The following is a 24,388-nucleotide window of genomic DNA, read 5'->3' on the forward strand; positions in this document are numbered from 1 at the left end:
CACAGAGTGGCAAATCCCAACTAACAACATTAGACCTCCCCAACAGAACATACTGAGTGCAGGGCTGCAACACAGTCACCAGCAATACTTTTTTTTTTTTTTTTTTTTTTTTTTTTTTTTAAATCAGTCCTGCTGTAATAAAACCAAAGCCCTGCATGTTGTGTCTACAGCCTTGTGCGCTGTTTTAAATTTCTAAATGCCTCACAGCACATCCATGAATGTATTATATCTCTGAGCTGAGTCAGAGATTTCTGAGGTCGAGCAGCCATTCTTAACAAACCTAACAAAACAGAGCACCTGCCCTTCTGTGTATTTGTGCGAACATTTGGTATATCATTCAGACTTTAGGTTTATATAAAGCTGAAAATGTAATGTGCATTTATGTATGGCCTGTGCAGTGATCTGTACAGTTATCACTCTCAAGTGTTTCAGGCCCTAAATGTAGCATCACAGAACACACACCCAGTCTGTATTTTGGTTGAACTGCCTATTGTATTCCCTCTGTTTAACTTAGTAACTCTGGCACAGGCACAATCCATACTGGGTGAAAGAAAGAAATGAAAACAGACTGCAGGCCTTGGAGTCTTCCTTAATGGTCTTTGTGCAAGTTTTGTTTAATCAAACTAATAACATCCTCTGATGTTTGTTTAATAGTGCTCAACCTTTGATGGCTTCAGTATTGTAGTGCAAATGCACTCTGAAACTAACCATATGAGCCCCGACTCTAAACACAAGTACTAAATGGTGCTGTCAAAACACAAGATAAGTTGTTTTCACACACTTTTAAGGACTGATTTTCAACAGAACAATAAAATTTTTTAGTGTTTCCTTATCTGATAGGAGCGACAGAGGCAAGTTGGCTAACATCCAACTAAACGATATTGAAATTCAAATTTGCATAGTACTGGGTGTGGTGTACTATCAAAGCTTCTTAAGGGGCAAACAATCAACCAAACAATCCCAGTGTCATAAGTGAGCATTCAACCATTTTAAGTGAAACCATTAGAACTCAAAGCATCACACAACATGAGAGCATGCACCAGTAAACACAATGACTGTGCTAAAAGGAAAAAAGAAAAAAATCTGAACTCACCACTCTGGGTTTGGTCCTCTGTGGAGCAGAGACAGATGCAGTGTCCTCCGTGCCCTTCTTCTGAGCTCCAGCTTCTGTAAGTCCACTGTTGCTGGTCTGGTTGGGACCCTCTGAAGATGACACTGAACCTTTAGCTCCATCCCTCGCCCCAGGAAGAGGCCCTGGGCCCTCAGTGTCTCTCTCAGAGGTGCTCAGTTCCAGAATGTATTTCTGTGTCACATCCTCCAGAGAAGGGGCCTCATCTCCTGGAGGCTTACTCAAGGTTGGAGGTTCCGCAGTGGATCCGGCAACGAGGCAGTCTGATTCCTTCAGGGGCTGGAGTTGTGGAGGTGGGGAGATGGGGATGAAAGTGGCAGGCTCACTGGTGTGGCGGACATGCTTGAGTGTTGTTTTGGGTTTGGGTTGCGATGGTGGAACAGGAGGAGAAGAGGTGAGCTTTGTTTGGTTGCTGTGCTCCTCCTGGCACTCTGAGCCCAACTCGAGGGGCTCAAATGGGTCCTCATGAGGGAAAAATGCCATCCTGTTAGGACGTTTTCTGGCGGGCCGACGAATTATTCTCGGGGTCAAGACCTCAGCAAGCTTGAGGTCAAAGTTAAACTTCTGTACCTCCTCCTCTCCACCCTGGTCTATTGCATCATCCTCCTCATCATCATGGTTATCAGAGTGAGGGGTGCATTCCGAATGAGAGCGAGCCATCTTGACTTGATGCAGCAGTGTGGGCTTAGCTTCTGGTTCCCACAGCTCTGCTCTCTGCTCACTCAGGATTGGCTCACTGCTCGAAGGTGGAATCGGTCCAGATTGATCTAGTTCACTGATTGGCTGAGTGCTGCCAGTTTGACCTCTGAACTGAGGATCATTCTGGGAAAGTAAAGGGGCATCACTACGGCGACTGGGGTCACTGAAAGACTTCTTTTTGGGGGCTTTGCCATTGCCATGGTCGTCTGTCATCAGTCTGTCCATTGCACCTGGCTCAGCTACAATGTTCCTGATCACTCCACTGTAATCACGAATGCTATCATCACGGAGCCCACCATCACTGTACACTGACAAGTCACTGGCTACGCTTCCCTTGTATTCTGATACCGCAGCTGTACCAGAGGCCTCTGGAGCACCTCCCCCTCCTCCTTTGACAGACAGGGAACCTAGAAGGTTGCTGTCAACAGATGAAAAATTGTTGCCTTCTTCTGCTACAGAGCAGCGCCGCTGGGGCATGGGGTCACTCAGAGAACGGTAGACTGTGGACTCCCCATTTCCTACAGCTGCCGTTGTTGACTCTGCATTACTGCCATTGCTGGAATCAGAGCCTGTGTTGCTGTTGCCAGAAGGGGAGAACTTGCGCCTCCGACGGATAGCACTCGGGGTTGCAGGAGCTTCAAATCCTCCTCCTCCTGCCCCTGCAGCTGCTGCTGACCCCTGCGACACGGCACTGTTGGTGTGGATCCCTTCACTGTCAGTGTTGACATTATCAATACAGGCAGCAGTGCTCAGCTCCATGAAACGGTTGTCATTCTCAGCCATACATACAGGAACAGCCAAGGAGCCAGGAATACTGACTTCATTTAGATGATCTGTACAACCCAAGCGGTTCTCTGTCATCTTTTCTACCTCCTGCTTGAACCCTTCAACCTCATAGAGAGCAGACTGCTTCCATGCAGTGACAGGCTGGCAAAGCACATCCCTTGCTATTCTTGACCCTAAATTAACCCCTGCTGATCCCAAGAACAACCTCTCTGAGAGGTCACTGGGACCCGTCTCCGGCTCCGTCACGATCCCCTCATCTGTTAAACTTGACTCGTGGCCTGAAAGCTCATCCACAGTGCGGTCGTAGAGCATGCTTTCCTCCGAGTCGCCCTTCAGTAAGGCTCTCTCCAGCTCTCTGCTCTGTCTCTTTGACTTCTCCCAACTCTCTGTGCCCCTGCTGTTTAGCTTCTCCAGCTGCACACTTTGTCCACTCCTCTCCCTCTCCCTATTCTCTCTCCTCAGCTCATGTTTATCTCTGTCTTTTGTGTTCTCACACTCAGCCTCTTTCACTGTTCTCGTCTCATCTTTAATGCCTCGAGCCTCTTGTTCTTCTTCATTATCATCATTTCTCTTATCACCTACATCGTCATCATCATCTTCTCTTGTGCACATCTGGCAGATATCTTGAATGACCTGCCTGGCTTCCTGTGCACACCTCTCCTGCAATGGAGTTGGCATCATTTCATCATCATCTTCCAGTCCATATTCCCTCATTCTTTGTCCCCTCCCAACCCTAAAATCGCCACCATCACTTTCTACTTCCCTATCTGACAACAGCACCCTGCCCCCACCCTTCTCATCATCCAAGTCAAGCTGCTGCTCAGAGGAACTTCTCTTTTTAGTGCCACCTGTCAAGTAACATCTAACACTTGTAGGTTTGTCTGAATAAGTGAAGGATTTTGCACGCCGCAGAGTGGCAGTCAGGTCTTTTAGCGACGGACGACGACCAGAAGGTAGAAGGGTCCCGCCATGAGGTCCTGAGCTGCTCTTGTATGTTGAGGACCCTTCCACGGCCCCACATCTGTCGCCTCCACTTGTTTTGTGTACCTTGAGCTCTGACAGGTCAGATTTCAGAAAGCTTAAGAGGGTCATAGTTTCTGATGTGATATCAGGGTTAGACATTGAGATTTGGTTTGTATCCTTACTATTTACAATCCCCCCTCCTGTAGTTTTCCTCAATACTACAGCCTCACCATCTATAACCCCTGAAGATCTCCCGCCGTCTCTACAAAGAACACTAGAAAAGGAGGGTACTGTTGGTACAATCTTGGGGCGCACACGCACAGGGGCCCGGGAGAAGTTGTCCCCGTGGCCAAAGCTTGGAGAGCGGTACATGGTAAAATTCCCATGATAGGTTTTACTCAGCATGGATGAGGATGAAGTTCTGCCTGTACTGCCTTCTGCTCCACCCGTATTAAAGAACATATTTGCCGAACGGTTGGCACAGCTAGACTGGTCCTCCTCTTTGAGTGTCTCAGTGCTGGAGTATCGGCTACTGCAGCGGGAATCACCAGGACTGGAAACAAAAGGGGGTATGTTCACCTTTGACACTCGTGATACGCCAGGAAGTGTGGTGGACATCACAGGTGAGGAGATGCGCTCCCAGTGCTGCACCCTGGCTCTGTTGCTATGACTGCTGGGTTCTCGTCCCAAGTGGCTGCGAGGTATTGTCCCTTCAAACTCTCGTCTAGCGTTCTGTTGCTGCTGTCTCTCCAACTGATCCATTGTCAAGGCAGGGTCACTGTCACTATCTTCTGATTCGCCATCATGATCATTGGAATCATCACGGCCTGCTGCTGGAACAGCCCCACTCCCCCTCTTCTTCTTTCTCAGTGAGCGGCGACGCACTGCCTCTCGACAGTGGGGGCCTAAAGAAGCAGGGCTGTCCTCCTCACTGCCCGAGGATCTGCCAATGCCCTTAGCACCCCACCAACCATTTTTGCTGCGGGATAAATAGCCGCCCCCTCGGTCAACACCAACCCTCTCCCCTCTTTGGCAGGTGACTGAAGCAGAGGGCCCAGAAGGAACACCCCAGCTGCCCCCTCTTCTTCTTCTGGTGTGCACCTCCTCTTCGTCTCCAGAGCTTAACTTCCAGTGGGAGCTAAGGGGAGAGCTAACAGTTTTTGGGGCTCCTAGCTCAGAGGAGGGAGTTACAGTAGAGGAGGAGGAGGTATTGGCTTTATCTGGAGCTGGAGCGGAGGAGGAGGAGGAGGAGGTGGGGGCTGGTGCTCTGGAGGAGCTATGTAAGGAATGTAAACTATCCCTGGGCAGCCCGACCCCCTGTCTATCCCTTCTCTCCCTCTCTGCTGGCTGCTGAAGAGAGGAGGAGCAGAAGGAGTTGTCTAAGCTCCCCGATCGACTCCAAGACGAAGTAGCACGGGGTTGAAGGTCAGGGTTAGGGTCAGGTGTCAATCCTTTTGTTCTGGAAGTCTTACGGGCTGCCTCTGCCTCGGCACTGGGACCGCGAGATCTGGATGGAGATGAGTTAATCCTATGGTGGTGACTAACCCGAGTGTGACAAGGACTGCTACTGCTTGAAAAAATATTTCTATTAGACACTTTGGGTATTTCTATGTCTGCCTCTTCATCATCTGAGTGCCGACAGTGATCAACTTTGGAATTAAAGTCAATACCATGACAAAACGTCTCTTTAGCAGTGCGGCTTTCTCTGCTTTGTGCCCTAACTAGGCATTTGTCAAGCACACCCGGGCCACTCGCTTCATTAGCAGAACTGCAATACGAGTGTTTGTCGCTTCCGTCAGAAAGAAGAGCACCCTCACTGCAGCTGAGCTCCTGTATATGCCCTCTACACGCTGCTTTTATATTCTCGCAAGCGTCAGTCCTATGCTTATGTAAAGCTTTTCTTTGTTTCTCATCAAAGATTTCTCTAATTTTGGTAACACAGGGCCACTTGTCAGAATGTGTGGGAATAAAGTCACTCTGGTGGATGGTGAGATAACTTCTGTGAGATTTACAGGGTGGAGGAACCGCTTTACTATTAACATCGTCTTCTTCGTCTTCAGTCAACGTTTTTCTGATATCAGCGGGACGTGCATTGATCTGAGAATAGTCTCTCTTACCACTGCTGCTGCTGCTGTCGGTTGATAAACGTATAAAAATCCGCTTCTCACTTTTTCTTTCCGAGTCTGAGCCTGAAACAGACTCGGTGCCAGAGTGAAACTTCAGCAACTTGGAGTCCGAAAGAGACTCTGCGGTAGCAGCAGTAGTATCGCTGTCCTGGAAATATCCCCCACCGCTATCCTCGTGAAAAGATTTACGAGATGAAGACCCGTCTCTCCTGGAGCCTCGCGCCCGGGGAAGAGTGCTGCTCCACCGCGTCACCGCGGCACCGTCTCCCGGTGAGGCTCGGTGCGTCCCGGCGGAGCCACTGCTGAACTTCTCAGTAAGCTGGCGGATAGATGGAGCAATAGAGGAGAGGAGAGTGGAGGAGCCTCTCTTTTGGTCTGCGGTCGGGAGGACGGCAGTGGTGGTGGTGGTGGTGGTGGTGGTGGTGGCGGCAGAGATTTTGGAAACTTTTCGAGACACACTGACATTACGCGTTGCCAAGAACTGTTCTGCTTTGCTGGACTCCGGGGGAAGGGCGACGCCAACAGCCTCCAAATCCTCTGATTTGTGTTGCTGGTCTGCACTCCTGTTGGCGCCCCCGGACCCCAACTTTTTGAAAGAGACACTGCGATACACGGCCGCATTCTTCTCCTCTCTTTCTGCCATTGTTCATGTCTTTCTTTGTTAAAGTTCACACGCACATTTCAGCTCCACAGACGATACGCATCCAAGCACCTTTTTCGAGTTGTGGTCCATTTCCCCCCCCCTGCAGCCAAACGGCAACAAAACTCAAACAGCAACCAATGTTTTTTAAACACCGAACTGCTGGCAAAGCATCAAAATACACTGTATCGAGGTTAGGTAAGTCATACAATGTCCAGTAGTAAGTAGGTGAGTGCTGCCCACTTATCAAAACTTACATATTTGTCGAGTGCTGAAACCGCATCCGTGCAAGAAAGAAAAGTCGAAACAAGTCTTTTGGACCAAACTTTCCCCAAGCTCTTCACAAACACAGCTTATCCATTGTTGTCCCTGCTGTTTGTAAACCTCTGCCCATCGCCAGGTTAACACGCCTGCAAGGGCCCAACGCACCATTCACTCCTAATTCCCAAACTGTTTGCGGATTCCTTATTTTGCCATGATTTGCTTTTCCGTGACTTATGTTGTTTTTTTTGCATGTTAATGCTTGAGATAGGGCAGGGGGGGTGGGCGGGACTAGGGGGTATAGGGGCTGTCATAACCCCCTCGGGGACTGAGAGGAAAAGCTTTTTTCATGTTGATAGAGGACAGATACTGCGTCTTAACAAGATGTAATTATAGCCTTTTCCCTTGCGAAAAAGACAACAGCAGAGCCAGGAGTTTTGGACAATAAAAGTGGACATCTAATACAAAAGTTTGTATCTGCAGTGTTTTTGCAAAACTTTCTAAGGAGGCAGTAGAACGGGCCTGATTAGCAACATTTGCGATTGCACGATCAATTTTGCAGTATTTTTCATTTTAAAGTTAAAGGGTCACGAAACAAGTCAGACTGCCCCTTTTAATCACTGCTGTATATTCAGCAGCAGCTCAGCCTGGTATGATGGTGCTGGAGAATTAATGTGTCAGCATTTGGAGGAGGTGGAAGAGGGCAAAGAGAAGTTTTCACTAATGCACAATAACCTCTCTGTGGTGCTTCCCATGTGGCTGTCTGCTTAACAGTTCCTTTTGTTCCAGGAGGAATTTTGTGTTTCAGTCCCCGAGAGAGGAGGCGGACATTCACTGCAGCGCCTTACACAGGCTGACCCCTACAACATCAGGTCACAGGTTGGGGATGAGGAGAAGTCAAAACTCTCCCGTGCAATAGCAGACTGGATTATAGATAAAAAATGAACCCACAAAAATTTGTTCACAGTTTTTGTTGAAGCAAGTTTCTGTTGGTTTTTGTTTGGATTTCTGCTGAATTTGCGGCATAGTTTGAACCTATATCATACTGCTGTGTGTTCAGCATCTGCTTATTCACACTAAAGAAAAGCTCAGACCGGAGTACTGGCATTAAAAAACAAAAACATTTCCAGTCTGAAGTGAACACTCTAACATAGTGTCAACCTGCATTTCCAAGTTGTAAAAGTTCCCTTTTTGTGTGAACAACATCATGAAAAAGAAAGCAACAACTTATCCTTGCAAAGCAAATCTCTTAGCTTCGTAATATATACATTTAATAACTTGCACTCAAGTGAAGCCGCTTGCATGACTTTTTTTAATGGATATTTTCATTAGGTTTGACATTATGGCAACAGCATCCAGTACATATTTACACAAAACTAAAAGGAGTTGCGTGGCAAAAAAGAAAGAAACATTAATCTTCTCATCAACACGATAGCATCAATGTAGCAAAAATAGAATAATATTCTTGTAAATGATCTGTTACAATGTTTCATAAAAATAAAGAATATTCTTCAAAATAATACTGACCCACACTAAAATGTTGGCACAGTGCACAAACATCCTCTCTCTAAAGTAAAGATCATCAGGTTAGACATTTTACCACACACACACACACGAACACACACACACACGTTAACAACTAAACTTTGTGCTGCAGCAGCAACACAACATACAGTAAACTATTACATTGCTGGACATGCACTTTGTTGAGATACACACACATTGAGAAGCACATAACACTTTCCAGCACGTGACCTAATGTTTGTGGTCGAAATAATGTTTCTTGCCTTTTAAATGTACAAACTTTACACGTTCACATTAAAATACACACAACTATCTTATGAGTGCATGTCTCAAAGTAGTGAGTTTAAGCTGCTGAAAGTTTGCTGTTACTGCATATCCAGTGCTATCAAAAGGCTGCCAGGAAAGGGATACTTTAGTAATTCATTTAGTTATTTCAGTTAACTTGTGATGTGATTTTCTCACATTAGAAGTTCACACCTTATCCTATGGATACATGCTGAATTATAACTAGCCTGGCACCAAATATATCGGGGAGTTTTTCTTCATGTTGAAAGGCAAGGTCATCGTGTTTGGTCAAGAGTTTGTTGTTAGACACGGATTCACAGTTTCTACACTAAAAAAACATTGTCATTTTAAACAAACGCACAAGAAAGTCATTGTTTGAGCCTGGGCAGTTGGAAGAGACGAAAAGGTGTGGCTGACAATCAAGGGAACAGTCAACCTTGACATGAAGTGCACAGAGAGATGACATGTTGAAAAGGACAGAAAAATATATTACACTGTTTACAAAGTATGTGAAAGCAACGCATTTACAATTAACAACACACCACTATACGAGTATGTGCTGGATCACAGTGCAATATGAAATCCCAATTTCATGGGAAGGATTCACACACTTACTGGAGGAGAACCAGAGAGCTGAGACTTGTTTTAGGCTCTGCCCTTATGTTCATATTCCGCATTTTTAGTTCCCTCTAAACAACTTAACGGATGCTTTTTATGTGAGACATTAAGGTTGGCACCGACATTCAAATAGCTTTTCCTTTGTTCTCTAGAGAGTTTCAACAGGTGAAGACAACAATGGTGATCCAGCTCACGGCACACAGTTTGGTTTATCCTTGACTGTAATGCCTAAGATCTGATCCACACTGAATGAACCATACCGGTTATATCAGAGCAGTTTTTCATTGCAGTGACGTACTCACACCATCCAGTGGTGAAAACGTACAACAACATGTCTGAATAAGTTTGAAAAAAATTCCAAACAATACATAAAAAAAGAAAATACCAACAAACAAACAAAAAAAAACCCCTTCATGTTAAAATACAACAGTCCATTGATAAGAAAGCACAGTTTTAACATTCTTTTATGTTCAGTCTCGCTCCTACTACTTCTCTAAATGCCCTGTTTTTTTTTTGTTTTTTTTTAATTATCATTATTATTATATTCACACAAATTTCCAGTGCAGTTAGTCAGAAACAAAACCATACCAAGTGATTGGGAATTCTACCTAATATTATTTCTGTCTTTCTTCCACCATTTACTGTATATCTTCAAATAAAATCAATGGCACGTGTGGAAAAATAAGCTTATATAGGCTGAAAGGAACTCATACACAATATGAATAACAAGAAAAAAAAATCCTTTACAACCCAGTGCACAATAGGGTCTGAAAATGAATGTTTTCCAGTTTCCAGACTGTGTGACCATAGTTACATGTATACTGTGACTAGGCCACAGAGAAATCATCAGAAATTCTCAAGAAATCTCAAATGGCTGACTCTGCGGTAAAATACCAGCAGTCTGTTGGTAGAGACTAAAGTTTATCATCTATATTATAAGATTATGGCCTTTATGTTGTAATCTTGGCTTCCTCACATGACATTTGGTATTTTCAGCAAGTACAGTGAGTATCAGTTAAAAGCATGTCGAACAGCAGCTTATGGCTGAAGTAACACATGGAAACCTATTGAAAAACATTCACTAACCAATGCATCATTCTTGGTTCCACCAATGACTTAGAAACATGGATTTAACACCTTATCGGGACCACTTTCTACTCACACAGTGGTGCCCTTGTCCACGAGGGTGGCGACTCTGAGTATAAACTTTCTGGTGCTCCGACGGTAGCGTGGCTGAGTGAAGTAAAACAGGATAGGGTCCAGGAAACTGTTCATGCTGGCAAAGGGCCTCGTGCTCTTATAGATGATCGAAAACAAGTTTTTAACCTCACAGGATGCACTGGTACGCACCACAAGGTACATGGTCTTAGTGAAGTGAAAGGGCAGGAAGCTTATGCAGAACACTACCGCTACAACAATAATCATCCTCACAGCCTTGTCCCGTTTCTCCCCTCTTGCCACGGAGACCCCCTGGTAGGACACCGGGCGGCAGAGGATGTGGGCCATCCGGCAGTAGCACACCATCACACCTATAAAAGGCAGCAAGAAGCCGAGGAACGTCAGAGCCATGCCATAGGGATAGTAGTCTACGGAGTGGACCGGCATGCTTAAATCGTAGCACACCGTGCGGTTGCGTTGGGTTCCTGTCGCAGCAAAGTGAAAGGTTGGTGCACAAAGAATGGCGACCACAAGCCACACCCCTCCACAGATCCACCACGCCATCTTGCGACCACCTTGTTTATGCCACATCGCGAGAGGATGGCAAATACCCACATAGCGCTGCACACTGATGCAGGTGAGGAACAGGATGCTGCCATGAAGATTACTGAAACAAGAGAACAAAACAGTCAAAAGTGTTCGGTTAAAGATATTTAGGAATGCAAGGTTTTGTATAGGTATTGTAATGGTGAACGGCTGTGAGCTTTATTGAGCAAATAAGGCAAAACTTAGTTAAGAACCCACCTGTAGAACTGAAATCTGACCATTTTGCAAGTAAACTCCCCAAAGGGCCAGTAATCACGACTGGCGTAGTTGTAGATGAGTAAAGGAAGTGACATCACATACAGAAAGTCAGCTATGGCCAAGTTGAGCATATAGATGTTGGTCCTGGACAGATTGGGCCTCGTCCTCCATATCTTCAGTATGACAGTGGCATTGAGAGGAATGCCGAGCACAAAGACGATGGTGTACACAGCTGGGAGCAAAACCCACTTAAAGTCCTCCTTGTAAGTGCAGCGAGGGGGCCCTACCACGCTGACGTTGCTGACGTTGCTGACGTTGCTGACGTTGCTGACGTTACTGTTGATGGAGATTAAGCTGTTTCCGCTGTATGGCTCTGTGGAGTGAAGAGTCGAGAACACGTCCAAAGAGAAGGGCTTCGAGATGAGAGTCTCCATAGGGAGGGAGCTGAAAGAATATGGCATCTTTGCGTTCTGCAGGAGAAGCATGGGATCAAATATTAATGCACATGCCAGGAGTAAAGCAGCCTCGTTTGTCTGTTTACAATACAGCATGAATCATTTTCAGCACTGGCTTTTACATACAGGTTGAAATGAATAAGTAAACAAATGGGTAAAAAAATATTGAGCAATAATAAAATACAGGCTGTGCTCATCAGAGTTCATGTAATGAATGTGCATTCAAGAGACAATAATTGTCCACCAGAGGGCAGAAGATGTCTGTCACGATTCCATTTTTGTCTTGAGAATATGCAGCACTATTGAACAAAAGTACACCCTACTTCTTTAGCTTTGACTGTATCATCAACCGTGCATTATGCAGTCTAAAACTAAAATGGCAACTTTTGATAAATATCTTCAGGACAGCTGTGAGCAACTGAGAAGGAAAGAGTAAAAGCAATGGGCTTCACGGTATTACTTGGCTTCAATGACTTTGCAAAATGTCTGTATGCTGTTTGGTTCAACAAGTGATTGAGCCCCATGTTAAAAAAAAAAAATCTACAAAGCAGACGCTAAAAAAGGTCGCCGGTGGTGCGGTGTCCACCAGAGCAGACCATATAAATCTGTGTTTTAAAGTCAAAGTGGCCTGAGGTAAAGCAGAAAACGTAAAAGCTACGAAGCGTAAAACTCTATTGTTGTGCCCATATCTTGTAGCTGTGTTCAGAAATCAATAACCTTCCACATATGTTCACTGTTACAACATAGTAGCTATGTATTTAGCAGAAGAAATTAATAATCCATTACTGGCAAAAGCCACACAATATAAGACCAATTGAATAAGAGTCAGACCATAAAATAATGTGATGATTGAATCTCTCCTCAGTGTAGATAGCTTTCAAATGAAAATCACAGCAGTCTGTCTGTACTCCCACTCACGCCTCAAAGTGTCTGGAACAGGCAGAGATTAATGCACAAACCTAAATAATGATCCATCCCCATTTTTTTTACAAGGCAGCGTGTTGAGTAAGTGATTGGCTTAAGCTGCTTCCTCCGCAGCCTTGACAGTGTGAGTCATGGCGTTTCACAACTACCATCGCTGTGTGAAAGCGTAATGAGTGTGTACATGTGAGGTCTTTTAAACTGATGAAAAAAAGGTGACACTGTGTGTGTTCTTAAGAACTGTATGTCAGAGCATGTGTGCGTTTTAGCCAAACCCACTGAGTGGGTGCGTGAGCAGTTTGTTGTGGACTGCAGTGACGCACGATTTCATAATTCTTGGTGGACTCACTGACGGAGAGGGGAGATGTGTGCTAGCAGACCATGAAACATTTCAACGCGCTGAACCAACAAGCAAGAAAAGAGGGGGAAAAAAGGTTTTATGAAGCGTGCACTGCAGTCTGCGTCATTTTCTGGTGATTCATTTTAAGCATAATTCGGACATTTTGTTTTTACCGTACGAAGACCAGTTTTTCTTGGTCACATGTTGAAAACCTTTAGAAACATTGCACTTAAACTGATGTCTGATTGACTCAGTAAAAAACTGGCCAACTTTTGTTTTCTGGCTTGCCTTCAGTGGTCCACCAAAATAACCTTCAATAGAAGATGCATAAAGGAACACTTGAACCACCGATTTCAGCTTTAGTCTCCACGCCAATTTTCCTCACACTCAAAATTGAAGCAGCTGCCGTTTGAGCAGCTGGTTGTTATTCATACTATCAGCATGCACATGCAGTTAGAGCATAATAGGGCAAGCGGTAACATTAAACAAGTTAAATAATATAATGTCATTTCTTTTCAGTGTTGACAATCACAGCAAACTGTCTGGACTCCCACTCACGCTAAATCTAGTCTCTGGTCACTACTGCGTTTCCTTTCTCCAGAATTAAACTGCAAGATTTATACGGAAAAAGACAACGCAAAGTATGTCTGGCTACACCCCGTGGTGGGATCATCCAACTCTGCCCACATCCATTTTGAATGGTTAGGGGTTAGTGGGCGTGGCCTCTAAATGATAAACGACTTAGATGTGGGTGGAGCTGGATGGTCCAACTCCACCTTCCCACCATTCCGGATCCTGCAAATCCTTGCAAACAAATTATTAGTCAACAAATCAAAACGAAAATATCATCTGAGATCTGATAACTCCTCTTCAATTTCATTACGATTGGCACTGCTGTGGAGATTATTATTATTCAAAGCATTAGCAATTTAGGATGCTGGCAATGAAAACTGATGAACATTTTCAGTCAGTTTCTTGCTAGGATGGATTTCCACAAATCAAAAAGAGTGAGCAGGTGCTCTTACTTTCAATATGCCAATTCAAATGATAAGAGTGGGGTGAAAAAGCAAGGCCAATTGAATCTGTGGTTTCCTTTTGATGCTTCTGGTTAACCACTAATGGTCTGAAATTAAAATATTTACTGGAAGAAAACGGATACGCGCCACAAACTCATATTACACTGTCAGTGGCGGCAGTGTGATATTTTTGTGACGCTGTCACGATGACTGAGTAGGCTTCTGAATTTATGCTGAACACTACACAGAGTATAAAGTGCCAAAGAGTGCTTCTGAATCTGCAGCATGTACATGTAATTTATACGGTTGTTTTACAATCCCAGGGCTCTGAAAATACCTTTATATGGATACGCACACATATACATGTGGATGTACTGCGTGTGTGTGTGTGTGTGTGTGTTTGTGATCCCTTTAATGCCCTCTGGGTAGGTCTGAAAGTCATGACCAAAAAAGTATACATCAGTATTTTTAAACAGATCACTAACCAATTATATATATAGATATCTCTCTCTATATATATATAGATATATATAGCTGTATTTTCTATAATTGTGTAAAATGAGTAAAACTGAGTCTGATAAAGTTAGTGTACATGCGCAGCTCACAGCCACCATCAGGCTTCATCTACTCTGCAGACGTGCAGCAAAGATAAGCAAACACGCTCTAAAACACAGTGTGAAAGAGGAGGCTGGGCAGTCATGTGAGTGAGGAGAACCATACACTGGCATGACTTTACAGGGGAGACAGGCTGACGAGGGCAGCAGAAGACTATATTGCTATTGACAACATTACTTGATTTAATATCTTACTAGAAAAAACACAAGAATAAATGAAAGAGACGGTGCAATGCCCCGCCCTGCTGCTGTGCGAACAGTTTACTACAGTTTTTTTCTGTTTCAGAAACTAGTGTTTAAAAGAAAGATCAGAACATTTGATTGCTGAGGATATGCTTTGAGGGTACGTTTTCAGAATCGCCATCATATGCACATATTCTCCCAACTATTTGCAGAGAATATCAAGCCTCTTCTGCGGTAGACGAAACATATAATTATGTCTATTCTCATAGTGATGGGATGGCCAACTGACAAATGATGAAATACAATGTTTTGCAGCGGCCAATAAGAGGTCAGGAAAAGGTCATCTACTTCAGCTTACATAAACAAACCAGATGTACTTCATGTAACAGTTTACACCAAAGCCATAAACTTCCTCATCTTAATAGGCTGGCGGTAGCCACTACAAGGGAAAATTCGACCTTATCTGCCGATCAGTGTTCATGTGTGTGTCTCATGAAGTGATTTCAAATCATGCTTTCTCCACCTCGACACCCACAGCTAATACCAATGAAAACATTGCTCATCGCTGGGGCAGGGATTTCTCATATCTCCATGGGTGTGAAGGCATAATCTCTCTGCTTTATGACTCCATGCATCTTTGAAACTTCTCATGGAAACTTCCATGAGATTTTCCTTACATCTTCTCCTCACAGTCTTTTAAAAGTTAATGAGTCAAAAGTTTAAATCTACACTCAGTAGTGTTTACTTGGGGCTAAAACCGAGTTTTTGTTTTCAAATTACAATGCTAAATACGACTGCGACGTTTTCACTTGAATATGCCCGAAACAGTGATTGCTTTGACAGTAAAAAGCTAGCCGTTTGTTAGCCTGTTCGCTACTTCATTATCGCACTTTCTGGCACCCCATGTGGTCCTTCTCCTAAATCTACAGTACTTAAAATATTTCAACGTACTTAAAACTAATCCCAGTGGCGGGAAAAAATAAAGGCGGAGGTTCTCACATCTATCTAAGATTACAGCAACTCTCATAAGCACGTGTGGATTTCAGGTTGACTCCTATTCAAACACACATGTATGAGGAAACAAGGCTGAAGTGTTTTTTTTCATCAGTGTCAAAATGATTTTGAAAAGCTGTAGGTTTTAAAGGAGGTCCTATTTACTCTATAGCCATCTTTCAGCATATAAAACTTTGTGTTTGGTTAATCCACCGTGCATGTACACAGCAGCATGTTTAGACCTACACACATATACAAATGATTAATGCATAGACTCTTATCACATAAATGCATTTAGTCATTTGCTCTTTAAAGTATATTTACTACCTCGTCTGCTTTTGGATCCGATTCAAGTTAAATTCGTTGTAAAAAGCCTCATGGAGTTTCCTTCATCTCCCCTGGTCGATTTAAATAATTTATTTTGCTGTCATGTTTGTCCTGCTTCACTTTTTCTGCACTTAAATGCATCTCCCTTTTTACTTAAACTGTTCTAGTCGTGCTGAAACCTTTATCTGCAAAATAAAAATCCTGTCAACAAACGTTTGTTTTGATTGTCCTGCAGATTGCATACACAGCCTGGGCTGAAACTAAGCTTTTTCATTCAGTAACTGGACCGAAAAACAACACTGGCCTTTCATACTGTTTTGCAAGTGAACCTAGTACCTCAAGCTATCTGCTACAGGACTCCAAAGGCAAAAGGGTTAATGGAGAATGCGGGCATCGATCCCGCTACCTCTCGCATGCTAAGCGAGCGCTCTACCATTTGAGCTAATTCCCCTCCACGGCGCCCTTGAACAAAAGAGGTAATCAGTCTCGCACACACTCTGACAGCTGAGACGTGCAGCTGCATACTCTCCACCCTGAGGTCTGCCAACAGGCACAGCTCAGTGTGACACAAGACTATTTATAAACCATGTTTGCAAGACTGTGACTGCAACTCAGGACAGATATAGGAGATTACAGACTAAACGTGAAAGGGCTGTATAGCAAATGTAGTTCAAACCATTCGTGAGCATGGGGATTTGCTTCCATAAGGACTTCCAAGTCCTGCTCATAGGAACATTAGTAAACCCAGAGTTTGTCAACAACTTCTGCAGAACTGAGTCATTAGCAAAGCAGACACTCCTTTGGGAGTTGAGAGATTAAATACAGAGTATCTTTTCATTTTTTTAAAGAATATCTTTCATTTCAACCCTCATCTTCCCTCTGTGTCTGTGTAAAAAAAAAAAAAAAAAGAGAGCTGCAGAAAACGTCTCACTTTTGAGTTTTTGGACAACAGACAGAAACGGCAACATTGAAAAAAACTGCAAATTTCACAAAAACCTTTTTGGTTCCACTTCTTCAAGATGTTTTTTTTTTTTTTTTTTAAGTTGATGCTTATTAGAGCAAATGAAAATGCCTTTGCAAACAAGCAACGCCTTCTCATGTGGCAATTCACCCACATGACTTCATCAAATGACTGATCAGCTTTTTCTGCTGCAACAGAATAAAAAGGATTAATGCAATCAACAAACAAACAGCCTATATCCTGCTGAAAAGAATTCCAGAAGACAACTCCATTTTTCTGCTGTATATGACCACCAGTTTCTTTTAGTTCCAGTTTTGTTTCTGTCAATACGCTTAGAATCGGTAACCGCGGGTTACCACACACAGTAACCACATTTCAATGTCCATTTCAGACTCATTCGGCTGAGAACGTATTTAAGTGGAATTTTCTTAAATTCTCTTCAATTCACGTCAAACTGATTTTAAACACTGACACTCACAGCAAGCTCAATGCGATGCAACTTAATAATAATTCAAATTTCACTCGAGGTATAAACTATTTCCTACACCTGCACAATGCACAGTGTGGTGTAAAGGTTTCGCTCTTTGTTTGAAACTTTAGGATTTCCATGGGCGTCAGTGTACTTTGTGTTAATCTTGTTCTTTGAATTTCCATGTTTGGTGTTCTGGTCTTCTTTTCTGCTTGTTTTTCTTAGCTTTTGTTGAGATCTTCTGGGTTTGGTTTAGATTCTCTGGAATTGCTTTATTTTTTTGGTAAAGCTCCTGCTTCTGTGTATTTATCTTAATGCCATGTTTGTAGTTGGCTTTCCTTACTGTTTAATTAAGTAGGAGTGTGTTTCCGTATGATTATGTCTACTTTAACTTCCTGCCCTTGTCGTTCTCCTGGTCTCAGTTGGTGCAACACACCTGCCTACACCTGCCTCCTTGGTATTTATTATCCTTGGTTTCATTTGTTAATTGCAGGATCCTTCTTGTTGTTGTCACTCATTCTGTTCATGTTGCTGTCTCTTCTAATTTTCTGTTCTCAGCTTAGTTTTTCCCCATTCTACTGAATTTATCTTTTGAATTTATCATTTGACTATCACATATCCCTCATCTACAGCATCTTCTCTTCATTTATCTAATAAATTCATTAGGGCATCTTTATTTCCTCATCTGCAGCCTCTTGTGTCTGCCTGCATTTGGGTCCTAACATTACTTTCATGTGGTGACTACTAATTTATTTAGTGCTCTGTTTCTTCTGTTCAAGAATCTGTTTCCATTTCCTTTGTCAAGTATGCAATCCGTGACATTTTACCATATTAAGCTGTGCGTCATGTTGCCACAAAACAAATAATAAAGGAGCGAGTGGCTCTTCTCCTCAGCAGTCCCACGCGCATCAGTATGCATGTGCAGCTCACTAAGCTAGTGAGACAGCGGAGAGGACGGCGTTAAACAAATTTCTCACAGTATTTTGAACTTGTGAGTGAAACAAGAGAAATCAAGTTAAATGCATGTTGTTCCTGCATGACGGTGTCTATCAGCAGCGAAGAACTCAGTTTTGAAGAAGTGCCTGCAGGCTAAACACAGCTCCAGCTGCTTTCAACTCTGCTAAAGCTGCTGCTCTGAGGGAAATGAATGAATATGTTTCTGATTATGTTGTGACGGAGATACTGCCAGCAACGGAAGAGGTGCCATCTTAGCATAAGATTTCTAAAATCCATATAACATGATAAGCTACAAGCAAGGAGCAGGGCACTCTTGGTTATATGTGCATTTGTAATCATAATCAATGAAGCATTGAACAAAAGTGCACAAGGTGTGTTTATATTTGGTAAGACAAAAGTACTCGAAGAAGTGTCATTTTTCAAGGAATCTAAACTAAAAGTGCAGGTAACTGGCAGATAAGGCAACGGGAACAATCACACTGGGCTGACAGACACTCTGTATCTCTGAAACTAACATGAAGCAGGAGAAGTAAATGAAAAGAAGAGGGGGATGCAGAGATCAAGAGAGCAGGCAGGATACCATTCGATCTGTTTTCTCTATGGTCCCTGTCCACTGTAACCAAAGATTCATCTCCACTGCTTCACACCCACTGCCCCCGTAGTCTGTCTGCAGGTAATCTGAGAAAAGGCTGACATTGAAGGACACAACTCTGTGTTACACATCAGAGTCTGAACAGTACATTAAATGGACACACTACAAGTCGAACAGTTAGGAACACTCACAGCCCTTCAATAAGCCAGCACCCACGTGAAAACAGTCTAAAGGGATCCAGCAAAAGTGCTTTACCTTCAGACAATTACTGCATAGAAACACAGACTCAAACATGCACACATGTACGCATTAGTGTAATAACATAAACATCTCCTCTGAAATGATAAACAGACATGACTGCAATTTCCCAGAAAAGATAACAAGCACAACAGCATGCTGCAAATGCCACAGCCGCTTGGCTGAATGAGAAAAATGCACACCCTAATAATTATCTGAGTTAGTGCCAAATGGACTCATCCAAGTCTATCACTGGTGAGGACAGGCACTGCAACCATTATACAAGACATTTAAACTAATCAGCCGCTCCATAAATAGATAGATGGGTGATGAGGAGGTCTGGTGTTCCAACATGAGCACACTGCTTGCCATATGGCCAACAAGATAATAAAACTCACCCATGAGACACATTTGCAATCAGTCACACACACACACATCTGAGGTTATCTGAGTATAAGAAATTCGAAAATATAGATATATATCTGAACACAAACTGAATGCAACAATCCAGTACAGAAAACCCCCCTTCTGTCACTGACAAATCAAAACTTCATCTTTTACTAATAAAGCTATAAAAGCAGAGGCGGACAGGAGTATTCTAACATGAATCTCATAAAACTTGCAGTCGACAATACACAGCGCTCTGCTGGGAATCATTTGTGTAACTTGTAGACGAAAAACATGTTGACGCATGCTGCAGTAAGAATTTGGACTGACAATTAAATTTGGCATGTAAAGGCTTATATAAAGCAGGTCATATTCTGTGCAACCCTCCAGTGTCAAGTTGCCACACACAGGAAGTCTGCTGAGAGACGTTAAGTACAGCTCCAGGACAATGGGGTATCGGTCACTGGGCTCAAAATGTGGATGTGCCACAAGGTTCATTCTAGCATGATCATCAGAATCTGTGGGTGAAGAGTAGAGGAGTTCTCTTGTTTTAATGAGCCCCTTAAACCCCTTCCGGCAAAACACTCCCCTAATATCCCTTTTCAACAGCCAAAAAGATGGGAGCAGCCTTCACCACAAGCAAATGAGTCTCTTTAGTTGAGTTGCATTTATTTGCAAGTACATAATCTAATTTAGCGGGCTCACTAGGACAGGTTTATGGCTAACAAATTAAAAAAAAAAAACCACATCATTCTCCATTAAAATAAGGTCTTGAGGCCTTCCTTCCACTCGAGCTCCTGACACTTCTGCTCTGTCTGCTCTTCCGCTTTGTACAACAGTTTTTTGTAGAATGAAGAAAACAAAATAAAGAGTTGGGATTGTACTACTTGGTAATAGGAGTAAAAAATATCAGAGACTCTCTCTCTTCTCCTTGCCTTTCTGTGGGGGTCCATAATTCTGGGATTTGCATCTTAAAAGAAGAAAATAAACATCTTTGCATGGCTCAACCACTCACCAAACTCTTCCAGGCCTCTGGCAGTATGGCAAATTAGCTGTTGGCTGTACGCTAAGAAAATTATATATCATGTATTTTATAATATATAATAAGTGCTATTATTATATAGCACTAATTTCTTCTAATAATGACCACATGAAAGTCAAAGAGCATTGAACACTTATGGGGGCAGAATAATGACAATACCTGAATGAGTTCGACGCACAAGTTAGTTCCTGCAACTGATGTAAATGAACATATTTCATTGATAAAACTGAAACTCACCAACGTACAAATACTTTTCCACAGACGGGTTTGAAATGAATAAACTAGGTTGCATAGAGTTGCCGGAGTTGGTGTACACGCTACGTTGCTAGAGGTTGCAAATCAGTAGAAGAAGAAGTTGTATTTCATGGAAACGAGAGCTCTTATAACAAAGAGAGAGAAAAGAAACAAAAAGCCAAAAAAAAAAGTGGTTGATGTCCACATGAGGAAACTGAAGAGGCAGCTCTTCTTGATGAATTACTTTCATTTCTGGGAATCTCTGGGATATCATATCACAGGACGCCACTAGACATTCATACGAGTTTGATGTTGGCTGACTCAGACTGGTGAGTCACGTCATTTTAATCTTTACCAGTCAAGACGAGTATCGCGAGGTAATTTCCATTAACCCCCATCAGTATCAAATCTTTTTATCGTAACGGGAATAAAAAAAACGTCAAGGGGAGTGTATGTTTGTGCATAAGTCAAGGTTTTTCCAATTTCCGGTCATCTTGCACCCGTCTTGGATCCCAGTCACTCTTGTTCACATCTGCTAATCTCTCCATAGGCGTTTATGCTCACGAGTAACAAAAACAATAACCATTTAAACAACCATGTGAAAAGATCATGACTTTACACTTACTTACTCCAACAAAACTATGAAGAGGGAAAACAGATATAAGTGTGACATCAGACTGAGTTAAACAGCTGAACTAATCATAGATGTTGGACGCAAACGAATGTTCTGAGAACATTTTGCTGTGAATAGTTCCACGTGTATGTATTTTTGTTCTTTACACCTCATAAACACGACAATAGTAATACCTTGTTAAATGCACAAATATTTTCCACTTTCCTTTTGTTTGGTCTTGACACTTGTTTTTGCCCTTGAAAGGCGTTGCAGTTGGTTACGTTTAATCTCGATGGAAAAAACATGTTTTCCGAAACTTGAGCTGCTGCAAGTTACTGTAATATCTTGTGACCGACGTTTGGTCAGCCGAAAAGCTTATCAAAGGCTTACCAGAGAACTACGTGCCTGTTGGATGCGTTGCAGGTGCTGTTGTTGTGAGTTTGTGGTGTAGACGCGATAGGAATACAACTCTGGAGAGAGCGGAGTCTGTAAAAGATAAAAAATAAAAAGTTGATCGCCTGTTCTGTTGTCAACAACCGATTCCTCAATGTGTCACAATCTCGGAGAATCTACTGTAGTTTTTTTTAAACACTATCCTTGGTTGACAAGGAAAGTGACAAGATTGTAGGACAAGCATGTAAATTGTCTTCTACTCGGACAACAGAAGTCAGATTTATGTTCAGACATTCTCATTAAAGTACCCATTTGGCCACCGCAGAGCTTTTATTTATTTACTGAGGCAGATAATGCAGCGCACTTAACTTTGACTTGCAAACAAGTTGGGCCCCGACTCTCAGTCTCTACCTGGCAATGTTCTCTCTACAGTAACTCAGTGTCTCCAAACCAGTGTTGCATTATTTTGTTCCCAGTCGGGTAGACAGAGCACACATAGAAGCCTGACCAGTGCCTAGCAGAAAGGAATCTTCAGTAAAAACACAGTAACAAAGCCAAAGTCCCACGGCGAGTGGGCCAGGTCTTCACACATGAGAGCCTCACAAAAATATTCTCTGTTGTAACATCTGTGATGTGACAACTTGTTTTTACAAGATCCAAGGCTTGCGTTGCTGCTGTAAAAAAACGACAGAGAAAGCGACCGTGCAGATGTGGAAAGAGAGGAGAGCGGGAACGTCTCGCAGCTGCATTTTTCTATAGGCATTAACAGCATTCAAGGATGTGTTTGGTACCCAGATGGTCAAGTAACTGATGAGTTGGCGGTCAAAAAAGTAGCAATTTGCTTCATCATTTTACAAAGTCATTTTTAAATCATTTAATTTTTCTTATGTGATTTTAAAGTGAATGTTCAGGGGTTGAAATTGTTGGACAAACCAATCAAGATGTCCCTCATGCTTTAGGATATTATCTGGATTTGTTTATAAACTTTACAGGCGTAACTCGATCAATACTCATACCATAGCGTGATCACAGCAAAGCACACATTGATCAAAGAATGTGCCATTTTGCTTGAAAATGTGAATAAATTGATTGATTTGAAAGCTTTGATGGACTGGCGACCCATGCAGGGCATCTCTGTCTTTTGCCCTGTGGTGGCTGGAATGGGGGATCCACCTGCCCCACAACCCTGAATTGGATGGAGCAGGAATGGAAATGAATGGGTGGACGGATTGACAGATTTAAGGCTATATCCTCTGTATGTTTTATGGTCCAGACAGACATAAAAAAAAAAAACAGCTGCTCCTTCTGTGGACATTTGCCCAGGCTGCTGCGGATAAACACCTGGGCAGGAGCAGACCAAAAAGACAGCAAGACTGGCCTGTTTTCACAATCTCTAAAAGCTCCTGGATTATAGTCAAATTCAACGTAAACTTCGAACATTCATCTGTGAAGAAAAAAACAGTTTGAGCATTAAATCTGAAGATGAAAAAAAATAACAAGCGCACAAACATCATGAAAAGTGTCCCGAGATCATTTCATTGTCACATTTGCGCGGGTTACAACTCTCGCCATAACAATGTTGTTGTTGTTTTTTTTCAAGTTCCACACAGAAGCTGTCCTGTAAACACACATTGCGTGTGCATGACTGATTAATAACTCGAAGCAAGCCACGGGACCGTGAAACCGGCACGGGTGTGATTTGGCCCCGAATTTTTAAATGCATTTAAAATACAGATACAATTACACATATATTTTTTTTTTATCAAACGCAGATTTACGGTAATACCTCACCGAAAACAGGACTGATGTCGTCACACAGTGATTGTACTTTCACTTGTTTTCCACCACTTGACGCGACAGAAACCCTCCTCCGCCATAGCTGAGAAACAACTACACGCTGAATCAGTCGCTTCCCTGGGTACCTGCTGCTTGGTGTGTGGAGGTCTCTTTCATGACTCTTCCAGGACGCAAAAAAACCGTTTCATACACGTGAGACGGATTAAGATGTTGCAGCAGTAGGCTACTACACAACTCTGGTGAGACTATTGCAATAAAAACACACTTGTTATGCAAGCAAATGCCATGTGTAGGTGAGATTGACCATTTAGCCCCAAAGCCATTCCTAACAGCATTCATATTGTTTGATCGCAATCCATTACACAACATGGTGCGCCGCATTCACTTGAGGTTAGGCGACAAAACGCGCACTGAAACAATTAACTCATCAAACTTACCCTGAATGTCAGAAACAACTGTAGGAAAAGCACTAACAAGTTGGGGACCTGGTCATGGCATGAAGTTCCATGCTCCTTTTATCTCCTCGCGGGTAGAATAAAATGTCAAGACAAAAAAAAAAAAAAAAAACTTATGAGAAAGTGAGGGTTTAACTAGCCGCCTCTCTGTCCCGGATTTGTCTGGACGGAGTGCCGCGCGCACATAAACTGCAGCTCCTGCCGCGCTGCTTTAAGGCGCTCGCAACAGAGAAGCCAGCGCACGCGCAATAAGAGCTACGGTTGAGCGCGTTCATGTGATTCCTTCATTTCAACCCTCATGGTTTAAAACGTCCGGTCGGCAGTCAGAGAACCAAACACAGGGGACGTGACGTGATGTCACGGGCAAAAACGTTAGTAGCTATTAAAACACTTCAAGATGAAAGAATAT

At 43.0% G+C, this 24,388-nt stretch overlaps 2 protein-coding genes and 1 non-coding gene across 5 annotated transcripts in view; all 3 read right to left on the minus strand.

The window, feature by feature from the left end:
* arhgef17 (Rho guanine nucleotide exchange factor (GEF) 17) overlaps positions 1-6,844 on the minus strand; it is a 70,245-nt gene extending 63,401 nt beyond the window's left edge. Inside the window, exon 1 of the mRNA XM_075473571.1 lies at positions 1,094-6,844. Within this exon, the coding sequence (XP_075329686.1) occupies positions 1,094-6,346 (5,253 nt within the window). The 5' untranslated portion in view covers positions 6,347-6,844. The remainder of the gene's footprint in view (positions 1-1,093) is intronic.
* Positions 6,845-7,902: 1,058 nt separating this feature from the next.
* On the minus strand, positions 7,903-24,164 carry p2ry6 (pyrimidinergic receptor P2Y6). 3 transcript variants are annotated; one of them, XM_075473573.1, is made up of 5 exons: positions 23,962-24,164; positions 23,519-23,684; positions 21,725-21,820; positions 10,994-11,463; positions 7,903-10,856 (listed from the first exon to the last, which is right to left on the minus strand). In XM_075473573.1, exons 4-5 carry the CDS (start codon positions 11,452-11,454, stop codon positions 10,190-10,192), a joined length of 1,128 nt encoding a protein of 375 aa, XP_075329688.1. In that variant the 5' UTR covers positions 11,455-11,463; positions 21,725-21,820; positions 23,519-23,684; positions 23,962-24,164; the 3' UTR covers positions 7,903-10,189. The 3 variants fall into 3 exon arrangements, with proteins under 3 accessions (XP_075329688.1, XP_075329687.1, XP_075329689.1); XM_075473572.1 differs by lacking the exon at positions 23,519-23,684; XM_075473574.1 differs by lacking the exons at positions 21,725-21,820; positions 23,519-23,684.
* trnaa-agc (transfer RNA alanine (anticodon AGC)) lies at positions 16,221-16,293 on the minus strand. Its single transcript has one exon. It is a non-coding gene; the product is annotated as a tRNA-Ala (tRNA).
* Positions 24,165-24,388: the final 224 nt, after the last annotated feature.

Source organism: Odontesthes bonariensis, chromosome 9 (assembly GCF_027942865.1).
Source record: "Odontesthes bonariensis isolate fOdoBon6 chromosome 9, fOdoBon6.hap1, whole genome shotgun sequence".
Classification (NCBI taxonomy): domain Eukaryota; kingdom Metazoa; phylum Chordata; class Actinopteri; order Atheriniformes; family Atherinopsidae; genus Odontesthes; species Odontesthes bonariensis.

What these genes read in the sequence shown, in the direction of transcription:
- p2ry6 (XM_075473574.1), bottom strand. Translation starts at nt 11,454, where the DNA reads ATGCCATATTCTTTCAGCTCCCTCCCTATGGAGACTCTCATCTCGAAG. An exon ending in GTCAGATTTCAGTTCTACAG is followed by an intron (nt 10,857 to 10,993) that starts GTGGGTTCTTAA and finishes CTCTTGTTTCAG; the next exon opens with TAATCTTCATGGCAGCATCC.